This window comes from Muntiacus reevesi, chromosome 4 (assembly GCF_963930625.1).
Source record: "Muntiacus reevesi chromosome 4, mMunRee1.1, whole genome shotgun sequence".
Classification (NCBI taxonomy): domain Eukaryota; kingdom Metazoa; phylum Chordata; class Mammalia; order Artiodactyla; family Cervidae; genus Muntiacus; species Muntiacus reevesi.
The window spans coordinates 41,145,242-41,162,429 of NC_089252.1; the positions used below are offsets into that span (position 1 = coordinate 41,145,242).

At 41.1% G+C, this 17,188-nt stretch overlaps 1 protein-coding gene across 4 annotated transcripts in view; it reads right to left on the reverse strand.

The window, feature by feature from the left end:
- Nucleotides 1-17,188, reverse strand: part of PTPN2 (protein tyrosine phosphatase non-receptor type 2) — a 64,390-nt gene that overhangs the window by 24,229 nt on the left and 22,973 nt on the right. For all 4 annotated transcript variants that reach the window (XM_065932616.1, XM_065932615.1, XM_065932614.1 and 1 more), the window contains exons 3-4: nt 9,236-9,336; nt 4,017-4,115 (exon numbers count right to left, since the gene is read on the reverse strand). In XM_065932616.1, the coding sequence (XP_065788688.1) occupies nt 4,017-4,115; nt 9,236-9,336 (200 nt within the window). The remainder of the gene's footprint in view (nt 1-4,016; nt 4,116-9,235; nt 9,337-17,188) is intronic.

Consider the following 17,188-nt stretch of genomic DNA (forward strand, 5'->3'; position numbering starts at 1 on the left):
AATGAAACCATAAAAAGCTGAAAAGGAAAACAAACAACACACAAGTTATATATTTTTCAAGTACCCAAATCTAGGAACAGTCATACTATGTTTGATGTTTAATGTATTTTAATAAGATTGACATCTTATAAATGCAGTTTGTAAAATGTTCTTATAACTTACACACTTAAAAAAACAGATATCATGTTCATAAAATGAAAATCAATTTGTCATTTCTAAAGCAGGATAACCTGTATTTCAACAACACACTGGTATTCACTCTTATGTTTCTATAGATATCAAACTCTTGCAAGAATTGTATCTTCAAACAGTACTGAAAGGTTTTGATTTCATAAGTACTTACCATAAGCTATAATAAACCTAGACAGCATATTAAAAAGCAGAGGTATCACTTCATCAACAAAGGTTCATGAAGTCAAAGCTATGGCTTTTCCGGTAGTCATATATGGATGTGAGAGTTGGACCATAAAGAAGGCAGAGCACCAAAGAACTGATGCTTTGGGTGCTGGAGAAGACTTTTGAGAGTCCCTTGGACAGCAAGGAGATCAAACCAAGTCAATTCTAAAGGAAATCAACCCTGAATATTCACTGGAAGAACTGTTGCTAAAGCTTGGGCTACCTGATGCAATGAATCGACTTACTGAAAAAGACCCTGATGCTGGGAAAGACTGAGAGCAGGAGGAGAAGGGAGTGATAAGAGGATGAGATGGTTGGATGTCATCACTGACTCAAAAGGCGTGAATTTGAGCAAACTCTGGGAGACAGTGAAGGACAGAAAAGCCTAGTGTGTTGTAGTCTATGAGGTAGCAAAGAACTGGACGTGACTTAGCAACTGATCAATAACATTTTCCATAAATACCTGTTAATCTGCTACTAAATACTATATATCTAAAGATAACATTGCATACTTACATACTAAAAGCCAAGGGAAAGAATCAGAAGATAAGCCCCCTTTACCTAGAACTGTGGCAGAACTACTGACGTGGAATTAACATTTTGTGACAATAAAAGCATCTCCCCAAAAGCCAAACTGTAAGGCCAGCAGGCTGTGGTGCGGTAAGCTAGAGCCACTTCATTGAGAAAAACACTAGGAAAACATCCCTGTAAAATATGGTCGTTTCTTTTAGATATCACGAACAGTTACAAATAACAATCAATAGAAATACTTCCAAAACAAATGAACACTATGAGCTAATACTTCAAAAGCTGCTAAAAGACATTAAAAAAAAACAAATGACACCAGAAGTGAAAGAGCATGAATTATAACAACTCATAAATGATGTGACAGAAGAGAAAAAAGAACCAAAAGTAACAGAACACATCATTTCATAAACAAAGATTAATTGATTAAACTAAAGGGAACAGAGCTGTGAATAAACACGACAGATGATGCCTTAAGAGGAAAAGGACATTTTTAAAATAAAAAAGAAATAAAGAGAGACTAGTAGGCAATGAAAATCTAACACATATGTGTAACAGAAAGCCCCAGGAGAAGAACAGTAAGGCAAGCAAGGGAACAAAATAAATGTCAAGTATAATTCAATAAAAATTTTTCTTTAAAAGAAAGAAAAAAATGCCTGAAATCACATAATGAAATAGCACGCTCTGTCCCTGGACAAACTGACCCAGAATGACCACTACAGACACATTTTAGTGCAATCAATGGGATCAGAAGAAAAAAAAATCCTTTGGGTAAAAGAATAAGTAACTAATAAAGGAAATAGAGTAAGATGTGCCTTTGTGACAGGAACATGACAGAAGGAAATGGGTAATACTGTCAAGTTGCTCAAAAAGCAAATGTGAGCCAGAGATTTTATATTCTGCCAAACAGACTCTTCAGCATCAAGCCAGCAGAGGTACTGTCATCAACACACAAGAAACTGGGACCAGGGCACCCATCTCAGGATCCTCTGAGTGTGAGCTACACACAGAGCAACCAGAGAGACTCAATGACAGATGCATATCTACACGAAAGGGACTTAAGATAGACTAAAACGTGGTAAACTCTGATGATGGAGGTAAAGCACAACTTGAGAAAAACAGGATGAAAGAAAACATTTTAAACTGTTTTCAGTAGTTATTTTAGTGATAGACTTGATTTTGTTATTACAAGTATATTCTGTATGCAATACGGGACAGAGTAAATGAGTATAAGACATTCAACATCACTAGTGTTTCTGAGAACCAGAATTCATGGTGAATCAATCCTACAGTCCTAAATTTTAATATCAGTATCAAATATCAGAATATCAGTACCAAAAAAAAAAAAGAGGAAGAGGCATCAGTATCAGTACGAACACTAGTGTTCTGTTATCTTAACATACAAACATAATTTTCCTTAACTCTGTTCACTGAAAAGACCAACCCAGTAAGAACAAAGATTACTATTTTTGCTGTGATCTTCAAATACCGCTGCTCACCAAAAGAAACCAAGGCTTCTTAAAGAAACAGCTGATTCACATAGGAAAGATAAGCCTGCAACAGGGAGTCCTTCCAGATATCAAAGAAGCTAGTAAGACTCTTCGGTTTTTTGTTAAAAGAACTCAGGGCCCAACCTGAAAAGCTTCCTCTGGCCAAAGAAGGGACAATTTGACTACCAGTAAGAGTAACAACGGGCTTCCCAGGTGGCTCAGTGGTAAAGAATCCATCTGCCAAACAGGAGGCGCCGATTCGATCCCTGCATTGATTCCTCAAGATCCCCTGAGGAAGGCATGGCAACCCAGTGCAGTATTCTTGCCTGGGAAATCCCATGGACAGAAGAGCCTGGCAGGCTATAGTACAAAGGGTCGCAAAAGCGTTGGACACAACTTTAGCGACTAAACAACAAGGATAATAACTGCCATGGAGTGAACTGAATCAGGTGCTTAATAAACTCATGACTTCACAGCATTGATCCCCTCCCGCCCCCACACCAAGAAAACCTAAGTGGTCACATATTGAGGATATGTGGGAAACAACTTCCTTTGAAAACTGCTTTTCCTACATCAAGGTGGTAGGTAACTAGAGTGGGAGCCTTTTTTTTTTTCAGTAGAAGAATTTCAACCAAAACTCAAGAGGAAGCAATAAAGCTGGAATATCACTATGACCCTAATTAATTAAGGAACTAAACACTGACCACCAGCAGCTGCTGACGTCATTATGCTGACAAACAGGGTTATTACCACACACGAGGCGACCTCAACAATCAAACCTGACTCTTATTGAACATCTGGATGAAGGTGATTTCTGATTGCTGGTGGCAATCTTCTCTTTTTATTACAGTACATATTCTGCAAAATGAGAGATGAAACCCATAATCCTCCAGCTGACAATGATGCTCAAATGTCCCAACAACAGCACCCGCATCACTTGGGTCTGTGGGTCACTGTGGAAGCATGAAAACCACTGCAGAGACTCTGCTGACACTGCAGGACACCATGGTGTGGCATTGAAGCAGACGAGAAGCACCTTCACTACCACTGAAAATCAGCAGCTATTAATTTAGAAAAAAGGAAGAATTCAGGATCTGAAGGAGCAGAACAGCCTGAGACCTCAGGGCTGGAAGAGATCTGACAGATAACACTTTCTAATTTGCATGTTTGAGAGAAGAGGACCCTCAAGCCACAGAAGCTGAAGACTTAACCACCATCACACCACTAATTAGCACTGGATTTTAAACTGCACCTCAAATGTCAATAAATCTATACATATCAATACTCACTACCTCCTGACATAAGAGCCAATGGTAGTTTATTAAGGTTTTAGAAAACTGTTACTTCAATTCTTCATACCATAACTGGCCAGTACTCACTCCATTATACTTATATTTGGAGGGCAGTGGTCCACAGTTGTTATTTAAATATTTAAGGTAATAAAGGAAAATGAGAGGTTAGTTCTGATCAGAATCACCCTGACTCTAGTTTTTAGTAATTAAAGGCCAAAATTAATGAATGACTATCCCAAAAGAAGTAAGAAAATATTTGTAAGTTAACAATTACAGTCTGTACAGTAAGTTATAAATACCAAGTATTACTCACCGATTCTTTCTCCACAATTCGGTTTAGCATGACAACTGCTTTGGTCTTTTGCTGCCAAACCATGAGCCAGAAATGACAACATGTATTAGGAAGTGGACCCTGTAAGACAGAGAAGAAACAGCAGGTGAGAGGAGCAGTGACTGAGGCTCCAAGGACATGCCTTCCAGGAAGCTTCTCATCTGAGAACAGGGGATTGGATCACAGAATGTCAATCCAGACTCTAAACCCACCTGAACTAAAAACAGGTCTCTGTTAGTTGGATTACTGATTATCAACGAAAAAAACTGACTTTTATTTACTTAGGCAGAAAAGAAAAATTTCCAGGCCGTCAGGTAGCTCTCTGAATTGAGGGATGGAGAACCAGGCTTGGGCAGGAAAAGAAGTCAAAGCAAGATTTTGTCCCAAGGGGTGTGAGTTTGGGGCAGCACTCCCAACCAGTCACCACTGTCACCCTCTGAGGGCACTGCCATCCTCAGGTGGCTGCAGTGCATGCAGGTTAACAGGTTTGACTATACCTTTTTTTTTTTTTTGACTATATCTTGAGTAACGCAATAAGCAGTCACCTGCGGGATGCCGGGGGCTGGGTCTGCCTGGAGCTTCAGCTCCACACAGAAGACAAGCCATTCAATTGGTGCTGCACTAAAAGCAGCTTCGGGGCCACTTGTATCCCAGCTCTGTAGTGGATGTGCTGGAAATATTACGTGAGCTAATAAACTCCCGCTCTCAATTATACCAATGTTAGAAGGGACCAAGAACCCTGAAGAGCTGCACCCTCAGGTTTGAGGAGCTGTTCCCCTTACTGAGTGCATATTATTCAAAGTTCGAGCTACTTCCAAAACCACACAGTGCAAAAAGATAAAAACAACCATGAGAAGACCCCCAGTAAAATGAATGCCTTCTCTTTCATCTAAAAAAATGAATGGATCAGGTCTCCAATGAAGTCACCGCTTAGTGTATACACACACACTTCCTAGAGTGGTTCTAAAAGGGAAGAGGGATTCTCAGCTCTTCCATTTACCAGCAATACAACCTATTATCTTCTACAAAACAGAGATCTATACCAAGGGATCAGCAGGTGTACATTTTTAATTTTCATAAAACTCAGAGAAAAAGGATGACAAAAATTATAAGCAACAAGGGACAGGCAGAACAACTGCAGTTTCAATAAACATTTAGTGTCTCTTGTTTTTGCTGTCCTTTGAAATATTTTCTGTGCACGTTCTCTGTCCCAATGTACTAGGGACAATGGCAAAAGCAGTTCCAGCTGTCACAGAGCTTACGTCGGAGGTGAGGAATGTGCATTAATTTTTTTAAACACCATCCTTGTAGAGAAGGGGAAACACACCCAGCCCCACCACAGCGAGCGTTGAGCCATAGGGTATGCAGGAGTAGGAAGGGTACCAGAGAAGAGCCTTAAAAACGAAGAGGTGCTGACACAACAAGGGGAGAGGGGAGGGATCAGGTCCATTCCCAGTGTCAGGGCACTTCTGGGAAAGAAGGTGACACAGAGAACCCACAGGAAACCACACCTGTCAAGTGAGAGGTGCTCGACCCCAGGAAACAGTCAACGATCTCTTCTTTACAGAATGAAAGAATATGATCAGATTGGTACCTCACAAAAATTTCTCTAGAGGAATTGTTAAAGATGGACTAGAAAAGAGCAACTAGTGGCAAAGAAATAAGATGAGAAGCTACTACATTGGTGTAGATGAAAGAGAGCTCCAGAGAAGGGCAGGGCAGCAGAAAACAGGAGAGAATTCAACAGATGAGAAGGACAGCTTTAACCAGATGACAAAAACAGGACTGGGGCCAGCTTAGTGTAAAAGAAAGAAGAAAAGGAAAAAAGAGTTTGACACAGAAAAGAAGAACCTGTGACGTCAAGTGGTCCCGTGTGTAGAAGTTGGAAGCTCTGGGGCAGGGGGTAGGGGGGACTCAGGAAATAATCTAAAGCTGAAGACAGGCTTGTGAGTCCACTAGAATGAGGGCAGAGGGCCTGTGTCAGGACACAAAGGAATGCCCAAGTGGACAGGAGATTTAAACTAGGGTATTAGTTGGGTATTTTCTTTTTCATGAAGGGATTTACAGTGTTTTATAGAAGGATTATTACTATCATTACTACTATAATAAAAAGCAGTAACAATGCCACAATGAACACTCCATGAAGTACTCACCATAGTACCCGGCACTACATGAGTTTTTATTAGCACTATTCTATAGATCACACAGATACATACTGATAACATACACACTTGACTCCTGCACAACAGGGGTTTGAACTACAGTGGTCCAGATACAGACAGATTTTTCAATAAACACAGTCAGCCCTTTTAGCCATAGTTAGGCATCCTCAGGATCAACAACCTCAGATGGCAAACTTAATACATGACTGTGACTCAATGAATCTGTGTATGTGGGGCCAGGACAGAAGGGACAACGATGGGACATGAGCACCCGTGGGCTTTGGCATTGCAGAGGGTCCTGGAAGCAAACCCCTCGGTGCTGCGGGATGATGCTGCACCTCGGGGAACTGAGGAATGAACCCAAGTACATATCACAATTTCAGGGCAGCAAATCTGAATGATTAAAAGCAGAACCATCCAGCCTATGGAGACCGTGTGGCCTCACCCTACTTGTTGTATGACCTTGGTAAAGTTATTTGATGTTCCTTTGTCTCTTCAGATGACTCCTCATATTAACATAAGGATAATAAGAGTATTTACCACAAAGGGTTATCCTGAGGCTTCAGTTATATAAAATATGTAAAATATAGAAAAATGTTAAAAGTTGCAAGCTGTTACTATTTACAACAGTCAAGACATGGAGGACATCTAAGTGTCCATCCACAGAGGAATGATTAAAGAAGATGTGGTACATATATACAACGGAGTATTGGTCAGCCATAAACAAATAATGAAATAATGCCATATGCAGCAATGTGAATGGACCTAGAGATTATCAGTCTAAGTAATTCAAAGACAAATATATGATATCACTTATATGTGGATTATAGACTATGATACAAAAGAATTTATTTACAAAACAGAAACAGACTCACAAACAATAGAAGGTAAGCATACTTTTGGTTACCAAAGAGGAAATGGGAGGAGGGATAAAGTAGGAGTTTGGGATTAACAGATACACACTATCATATATAAAGTAAACAAACAAACAAACAAAAGTAAACAACAAGAATTTACTGTGTAGCTCAGGGAATTATATTCAACATCTTATAATAACCTACAATGGAAAAGAATCTGAAAAAGAATATATATAGACATATGCGTGTATACATGTACAACTGAATCACTTTGCTGCACACTAGTATCTAACACAGTATGGTAAGTCAACTGTAGTTCAGTAAAAAATAAATAAAAGATTGCTAGTTGCTGTAAATTTTACTTCCCTCTAGGATGTGAGGTTCATACTAGCAGTTTTATGAATGGCTGTTTCATTCACACAGTGCCGCCACAAAGCAGGCATTCAAGGCTTTGCTGGATGAACGAACAGGATTCAAGAACAGACACCATGAGTCCAGAGTCCAGCCTCTTTCTTAAGAAACAAAGGTTCAAAATATGGTTCCAGAGAGTTGAAGTGGTGAGTACAGACTGGACGGGGGCGAAACCTGAATCAGAATCTTGAGAAACAATTATATTTTTAGAGACGAAGATGAGAAAGAGGGAAGGATAAATAAGACAAAAAAAAGAGAACAAGAAAGGTGTGATAAGGAATCTAGAGTAATTATTCTTTTCTATTTTTAACATTATGGTTTTTAAAAACAAAGTAAAAATTTTTAACTCTAAAAATGACTATTAAAAACATCATGAATACACATAAGAAAAACTTCAAATGTAACAGAAAATGGCAAAATGAAGTCTGTATTTTTTCCTAACTCCCAAAAACAATCAGTACTGATAGCATGTGTATAATTTATTTAGCCAGCTCCTTACAGACTGTTTCTGTCCTACTATTTTTGGCCCTGTGCTATTAACTTATAACAAATACTCTCACATTTACCTTCATGTCTTTACATATTAGACCTCTGAGTACTATCAACTTTTAAATTTGTCATTCTGACAGGTGAGAAGTGGTAAATGATTGCTGGTTTAAATTTAGAAAAACTGAGCACCTTTTCTATATATATTGCCTACCATTACTTCCCTGCTGTGAACTGTGAATTTATGTTCCTTGCCAGTTTTTTTCATAGATTTCCTTTTTGTTTTTGATTTACAGGAGCTGCTTTACGCCAAGTAAAAAAGAGTACTTAATTTTTGTTTCCTGTGAATTATAGATAGTCTAACAGTTGACAGTTACATTCATCTGAATATCTTACCATTTTCAACAGTTTTCACTTTCAGTAACAGGTTATTTTGATCTGAAATGGGTTCTTTAAAAATCTCAAACATTACAAGTATACAGTTTATCTTTTTTTCAATTTAATTATAGTTGATTTACAATACTGTATTAGTTACAGGTATACAACAAAGTGATTCAGTTATACATATATAGATATATTTTTTTCATATTACTTTCCATTATAGGTTATAACAAGATACTTAATAATACAGTTTTATCTTTGGAATAATTAAAAATCACTAACTAGGAAATGGCAGCACTGTTAATCAAATCTGTTATCTGATAAACAAAGGGTAGCTGGTGTGGATAAACCCAAATCATTTCTGCTATCTCAAGTGAAAGAACAGTGCCAATGCAGCACAGGTGTGGCCAGAGTGTTGAGAAGGGAGGAGGCTCAAGGGGCCAGTGGGCTCTCAGACCACCCCATCAGTGGTCCAGGCACCTGGCTCACACCCTTACCTAACACCCAAGACTTGTCCATACTGAAAATACACACCAGGCCAGGGCAGAGAAGAGTTTTCCCAGGACCTCTGGTTCTGATTCAAGTGAAGAGAAGTAGAAGGAACAAAGTATCCACCAACCGAGACTTTGTACCAAACACAGCAAGGCAGACAGCTGACCAGAAAAGAACTAGCAGGCCAGACCTCATGAACAACTTTCCTGCAGAGAACGTGTAACAGTAACAATTGCTTTTATCTTAAATATACAGAGCTGTAAAACATTATAACACCATTCATTACAAAACAACAGAAAAACCTGAAACAGCCATTCCACCACCAAAAGAAGCCAGGACACACTTTCTGCTCCATCCTAAAGCAGACCCCGGGAATGGCAGTCAGGCCTCCACTCCATGCCATGTCACTTGCCTGGGTTAAGATGTAGCTCCTCTGTGCCTCCTCTATGTCAACTAAACTGGCATTGATATAGTCATTTTCAGCATTCTGCAGTTTAACACGACTGTGATCATCTGAAACAGAAAATGATAAACCATGCTGTCATTTCAAACTTGCATTTCTTTATTTGAGTATTGATTTTCTGGATATTTATAAAATGACAGAAAAAGAAAAATAAATTAGCATCACAATTGAGTCAAATCCCAAATTATTCCTTTTTTTTAAAAGTTAGTACAAAGATGAAATCCTTCTATTTGTTACTGTGTGTTAGAAGGAAGTGTTGCTGTTGGTGGCATATTAGCTGCTGTTTAAGTAGAAAAACTGATCAAAGAATAAAACATACTAAAAGAAATAAAGTACTGATCTTCCCAAAATAAAAAGGATGGTTAAGACTCCTGGTGCTTAAAAACTTACAAGTTTTCCTACAAAAATAAATGGCCTCCAAAAATTAAGACCGGACAGATCCCACCATAACTACGTTTCATTTTCTTCTTGCCTCAACAGATCTGCATTCAGCTATATTTCAATAATTTTTATGCTTTTGAACTGTGGTGTTGGAGAAGACTCTTGAGAGTCCCTTGGACTGCAAGGAGATCAAACCAGTCAATCCTAAAGGAAATCAGTCCTGAATATTCATTGGAAGGACTGATGCTGAAGCTGAAACTCCAATACTTTGGCCACCTGACGTGAAGAACTGACTCACTGGAAAAGACTCTGATGCTGGGAAAGATTGAAGGCAGGAGAAGGGGATGATAGAGGATGAGAAAACTGGATGGCATCACTGACTAGATGGACATGAGTTTGAGCAAGCTCCGGGAGTTGGTGATGCACAGGGAAGTAGTGCTGCAGTCCATGGGATCACAAAGAGTCGGACATGACTGAGCGACTGAACTGAACTAATTAGATTAAGTGCTAAGCTATATTTAACACATTTGGAATATTCCAATTCTGTAACAGACAAGTGCTTCATTACTTCGGCTGTGTCATATACTTCTAGTTTTTAAACGTGAAGATCTCACAGATTTAGAATTTGTGCTAATGTAAACAGATGGAGCACAGAACTTTACCTTCTATCACCATGGTAGGAGAGAAGATGCTAAGAGAGGAAGCATGCATGTAACAACAGGATTAGCATTCACTTGGAATATTAAATACATGCCTGGCAGAGTCACAGGACTGAATTACAACCTACGCGCATCTTTGATGTCTAGCTGGAGAATACCTTCTGGTGTAAACTGTGCCCCTCAAGGAAATACCAAATAACCATTCTCTTCCCCACTCTTAAACTAAAAGAGTTGTTCATATTATCTCCATATGAAAGAAAATGTTAAACAGTTTTAGTTTCACACATAATTTACATGAAATGTTTCTGCTGGACTGAACCCAAGACCTCTGTAAATATTACATGTCATTGGCCAACAGGAAAAGCAAAGATCTTGTTATAGTAAATCACTTATACTAGTGTTCTCGGAAAGATGATGTCAACAGTCACTTTTTTTTTTTAAACAGTCACTTTTTTTTTTTTAACACTTTTTTTTTTAACAGTCTGATCACTCTTTAACTGTTACATGAGAGTAAAAAGTTCAGCTATATAATTAACAAAATAAAGTCCATATGCCTCCCAGATAACACCAATCATAAGAACAATGCATCCCTAAAATTCAAATTCCATTAAAATATAATCCCAAAGGAATGTGTTTCCTCATGTTGTAATCACAGCAAGAACACAAACGGAGACTAATCTTATCTATTGCACAAGTGAAGAAGCAATCTGCAAAAGAAGCAAGAATCCATAAACGCCAAGTCTCCCCTCAAAGGGAGTTCCAACAGGTCATCCAGAACCTTCCATAAGCCAAGAGAAAGACTTCTTCAGGGGGGTTTTCAGGTTATCTGACGCCTGCCTTCTGGACTCTGCACTGGATTCACTGTTATCTTCCTTCCTGTATTACTCTACACCTGGTGTCACTCCAGGTCATTAAATACAAGAGTCACATACCCCGAGAAGCACAGATGGGTTCCCCTGAGCCTCGGTTCTGATTGGTGGGGAGCAGCAGGACACTACAGAAACAGCACCCCAGAAAGGAAGGAAATCGCTTGGCAAACTCTAGCCATTTAGAACTGGCTAAAAGTGTTGGCTGAACCTATGTTTTTGCCTCAGGACCAATTAAAAAAACAAAACCCTATACTTGCATCATTTTAATTCTTCTGTTCCACTAAAAAAGATTTTTTAATAAAAAATGAAACTCATGTAACTTTTTGATTCAGGAGAGAATCTGTGCAGAGAAAAAAACACGAGTTTCTTGTGTTAAATTAACACTGTCTACAAAGTAAGTATACACATTTCAGGAAGTGAAACTATCAAAGCCTTTTTATGAGGAATTGTGACTCTATGATTTATATATTCTCTAGCAATGGTAACAAAGACAAAGCCTCTTCTCCCCTGAAGACTCACTCACCATGTGGTCTGAAATACCTGTGAGGGTGACACAGGTCCCCTTAAAGCCCAAGGTTGATATCTCCTCTCCCTGTCCATCAGGTCTGGTCTGCCCCAAATCTGTGAACAGTTCATTCCAAACCAACCTCTGACTTCTCAGGAAAAAACCCGGGAAGTGACCTGCTCTCTCCTCTCCCACAGCAGCTGATTCTGCCTAGGGACCTCTGAGATGAGACTATCAAAAGCCAGAGTCCAGGGACTTCCTGGGGGTCCAGTGGCTAAGACGCCACACTCCCTAAGCAGAGTTTGAACCAGTTTCGACCCTGGTTGGGTGATTAGATCCCACATGCCGAAACTAAGACCAGTCAAATAAATTTTATTTATTTGACAAGTGCAGTCAAATAAATAAACATTAAAAACAAGTAAACAAAAACTAAACATCCAAAACAATAGAGACCCATAGCTTCGGGGCATCAGCAAGGGTGAAGCCCACAGCACCTCCTCCTCATTCTAAGTGTACTTAGAGGGTTACTCCCTCTCCCCAGTCATGTACAGGATCCACCAAAAGGAGAAAATGAACATGATTCAAAGTGTACTGCATGAGAGGCCACAAAAGCAACCAAACCACATTGCACAGGAAATCTGATTTCTCAACATCTAACACCACCAGCAGCAGGACGACCAAGAACACACACTTTCCTGCACAGTGGCATCATCGTTGGGGACAAAGAAACGCACACCCCACAGAACCACGGCCCTCAAGTTGGATTAGGCAAACTTCCGATGAAGAGTCCCCAGGCCTCCCACCTCACCGTCTGTTTTCTGAGAAATGGTTCCATCTGTCAAGAAATGACTGGCTCGAGCTGCCTGAGCTGACAACACAGATCAGCTTCCTCTTTCAATACTGCCACAATGAGCTCTTTCTCCCACCCCACCCACCTCCCCACCCACAGTTTCACCCTTTTTCATTACTGTAAAGACATCTTCTGGAAAGTCTTCCAGGTCAAGCTGGGAAGGGCTCCCATTTATGCCGAGGCAGAGATCAGGAATAATTAACAGAAATTGGGCAGAAGACCGATCTCCCCCAAGTCAGGCTCCACTCTCAACCGGGGGTAGGGTGGGGGCCTACGTTTCCAGTACTGATGTCCAGAGTGCATGGCGATTCCCTGCAAAGGCAGCAAGCATCTGACAGTGTCAGCCCCCTTCAACTCTACAAGAAGGATGCTGTGTGCTGTGCTTAGTCGCTTAGTCGTGTCCCACTCTTCGAGACCCCATTCCAGGCAAGAATGCTGGAGTCAGTTGCCATGCCCTTTTCCAGGGGATCTTCCCAACCCAGGGATCAAAGCCAGGCCTCCCACACTGCAGATGGATCCTTTACCGTCTGAGCCACCAGGGAAGCCCAAGAACACTGGAGTGGGTAGCCTATCCCTTAACCAGGGGAACTTCCCGACCCAGGAATGGAACCAAGGTCTCCTGCACTGCAGGCGATTCTTTACTAGCTGAGCTACCAGGGAAGCCCACAAGGAGAATTTTGGAGGACAAATAATATGAACTTTCCCTCATGAATCAAGCAGTGAACCAAAAGCAGTTCAGTTGTTTCCTCTGCCAAAAGAAAAAAAAAAAATCCTGCTGGCTGAATGGTTCCTTCTCTGACGATATAACCAACCACAGTCTGGGCAGGACCCACAGGATACACCTGAACAGCTCACTTCCTCCACCCCCAGCCTCCAAGCTGAGCTGTGAGCATGTCAGTCCCCATCACACCCTAGAGAAGCAGCAGCAGAGGCCCAGAGGTGCCCTTGAGCCTCCATCCCTGCGTGGCCTCCCACCCTGCTCCCTGCCTCCACCTCCCACACACACACACAGACACCCTCCTGAACTTCTGGCCTAGGACTTCTCCTCTCATGGACGCCCCACGCCTGCATCCCCTCACCAGACGATCGACTCTCTATACTGACCACCTTCCACACCCCTCAACACATATGCTGGGAGCCAGACAACTGGGGCAGAGACATTACATGTTCCACAGCCTCCAACCACAGGCCAGCTGCCCACACACGTCCATCTCTCCATCTGCCATGACTTCAAGTTCCTAAACTTGACAGAACAGTGTTAACTGAACATTCTGCCTCCACACACCCCCAAACTGAAAAAGGCTCTTGAATCCACCCCCAGAGTCTCTGGGATGGAAACAGGACTTGGGAGGTGTCCTCACAAAACGGGTCAGATTCCCACTGCAGCTCGAACAGGGACACCTTCCCCTCCGACACCACACCAGGGTCTGGCACAGTCATGAGCAGCTCACCACTTCCCTTGAAACTCAAACTTCTTTTCCTCGGAGAAAGAGCGTAAAGGTTGGAAGGGAAAGGGAGTAGGACAACGAATATCTTTCCTTTCCACCCACAAACCCAAGAGCACCTGGCAAACCTCTCAGACCAAGTATGCACGCCCCAGCCCCTGGAGCCCACCCATATTCCCCAAAGCTCACCTGCTCAGAAAGGGGACAGCAATGAGCAAAACAATTAAGTAAGTTACATGTCACACAGCAATAAATCCTCTGGGAAAAAGAGTCCTGGGAGAAAGAGCCCCATAAAAGGAGCCGCGTTGGGGGGCTGGAGGGGACTGGGATTCTGAACAGGGTGGTCAAAGCAGGCCTCACTGTGCACTGGCACTTCAGCAGAGACTTGGAGGGGGTTAGCCACATGAATATCTAGGTTGAGAGTGTGCCAAGCACAGAGACCGAAGGCTTTACAACAGCTACGGGCCTCCGGTCTGGGGACACAAGAGACTGTGCCACCAGCCACAAGAACAAACGGAAGAGGAGCCCCTGAGACTCAGGTTCAGAGTTGAGAAATTCTGAGCTGATTCATTAGCCTCAGCTCCTAAATCCAACTATCACAGAAAGGGAGATCTACTTCCCTCTTATTGTAGCGACTCTACCAGCACGGTATCCGAACAATCTAGGTTGTCAAGTGCTCGAGCATTGTTTATACAATAAACTCCACAAAATATTCATATTCAAATTGCTAAGTTCTGGTAGAATCTTTTTAGAATGACAGATCACTATTAAGTTTAGTTCAGCTGCTCAGTCTTGTCTGACTCTTCACAACCCCATGGACTGCAGCACTTGCCTGTTCATCACCAATGCCTGGAGCTTGCTCAAACTCATGTCCATTGAGTCAGTGATCCCATCCAGCCATCACATCCTCTGTTGTTCCCTTCTCCTCCTGCCTTCAATCTTTCCCAACATCAGTGTCTTTTCCAGTGAGTCAGTTCTTCCCATCAGGTATTCAAAGTGTTGGAGTTTTAGTTTCAGCATCAATCCTTCCAATGAATATTCAGGAGTGATCTTTACGATCGACTGGTTTGATCTCCTTGCAATCCAAGGGACTCTCAAGAGTCTTCTCTAACACCACAGTTCAAAAGCATCAATTCTTCAGCTCTCAGCTTTCTTTATGGTTCAACTCTCACATCCATACTTGACTACTGGAAAAACCATAGCTTTGACTAGACGGAACTTCGTTGGCAAAGTAACGTCTCTGCTTTTTAGTATGCTGTCTAGGTTGGTCAGAGCTTTTCTTCCAAGGAGCAAGAGCTCCTTGGAAGCTCTTTTCTTCCAAGAGTTTTTCTTTTAATTTCATGGCTGCAGTCACCAGCTGCAGTGATTTTGGAGCCCAAGAAAATAAAGTCTGTCACTGTTTCCCCATCTATTTGCCATGAAGGGACTGGATGCCATGATCTTAGTTTTCTGAATGCTGAGTTTTAAGCCAGCTTTTTCACTCTCCTCTTTCACTTGCATCAAGAGGCTCTTTAGTTCTTTGCTTTCTGCCGTAAGGGTGGTATCATCTGTGCATCTGAGGTTATTGATATTTCTCTCTGCAATCACGATTCCATTTTGGGCTTCATCTAGCCTGTCATTTCACATGATATACTCTGCACAGAAGTTAAAAAAGCAGGGTGACAATATACAGCCTTGACGTACTCCTTTTCCTATTTGGAACCAGTCTGTTGTTTCACGTCCAGTTCTAACTGTTGCTTCTTGACCTGCATACAGATTTCTCAGGAGGCAGGTAAGGTAGTCAGGTATTCACATCTCTAAGAATTTTCCAGTTTGTTGTGATCCACACAGTCAAAGACTTTGGTGTAGTCAATAAAGCAGAAGTAGATGTTTTTCTGGAACTCTCTTGTTTTTTCAATGATCCGACAGATGTTGGCAATTTGATCTCTGGTTCCTCTGCCTTTTCTAAATCCAGTTTGAACATCTGGAAGCTCACGGCTCATGTACTGTTGAAGCTTGGCTTGGAGAATTTTGAGCATTACTTTGCTAGCATATGAGCTGAGTGCAATTGTGCAGTAGCTTGAACATTCTTTGGCATTGCCTTTCTTTGGGATTAGAATGAAACCTGATCTTTTCCAGTCTAGATCACTATTAAACCTCCCTTAATATCAGCAGGTGAAACTATAACTGACTTGAGGAGTGAAGTAACTCAGCAAAAACAAGAGCTCGGAGAGCTCCAGGACCTTTCAGTAGAGGCGACTGGAACAGTGTGGTCAGATGAAACAGAGCGGCCAGGGAGGTGGAGCGGGGCAGTACCTGGCCTCTAGGGTTTGCTCTGTTCCCTGACCCACACCAAAGGACAATATGAAGTGGAAGTGGTACTCGTGGGCACCCTTGTCTTGTCCTCAAGTTTTAGAAAATGTTTGTAACATGTTATCATTAACAGTGACGTGGGGCCACCCCTGTGGTCTAGAGGCTAAGACTCCAAGCTCCCAATGAAGGGTGCCTAGGTTCGATCCCTGACCAGGGAACGAGATCCCACATGACACAACTAAGACTCAGTACAGCCAAACAAATTAATTAAATAAATTTTTTTTTAACAAAACACAGTGACATGACTGTTGGTGTCATCTCAAGTTAGAGAACTTTACTTCTGTTTGACACATGTCTTGTTTTTCATCAGGAGCAAGAATTGACTTTAAATAGTCTTTCTCCATCTATGAAGATATTCATATGGCTTTTTTTCCTTTACCTTGATACTAAGATTAATTACATTTAAAGACTGTCTAATGATAAGCCACTCTTATATTCCTAAAACTAATATAGATATTGCCATATTCAGTTTGCTAACCTTTCTTTAGGATTTTTACATCTACATCCATGACAGAGATACACCTGTAACTTTTATTCCACTTACTAAACTTTTCTGCTTTGGATATCCAAATTACCTATCTAACAGCCTCACAAAAGGAACTGGGGAGTATTCTCTTTTTCTGTTCTCTGGGAGAGCTTTCACTATTATAAGATATGCCTGTTGAAACAGTTAGTCTCAGTGAATTCTCAGTGGAAAATTGTTTATTAATTAATTTAACTTATTTAGCTGTTACAGGCCTACTTAAGACTCTATTTCTCCTTTAATCTACAATGGTAAATGCTATTTTTCCAGGAGTCTGTTCCACTTCTTCTAAGTGATCACATTTACTGCCATAATTGT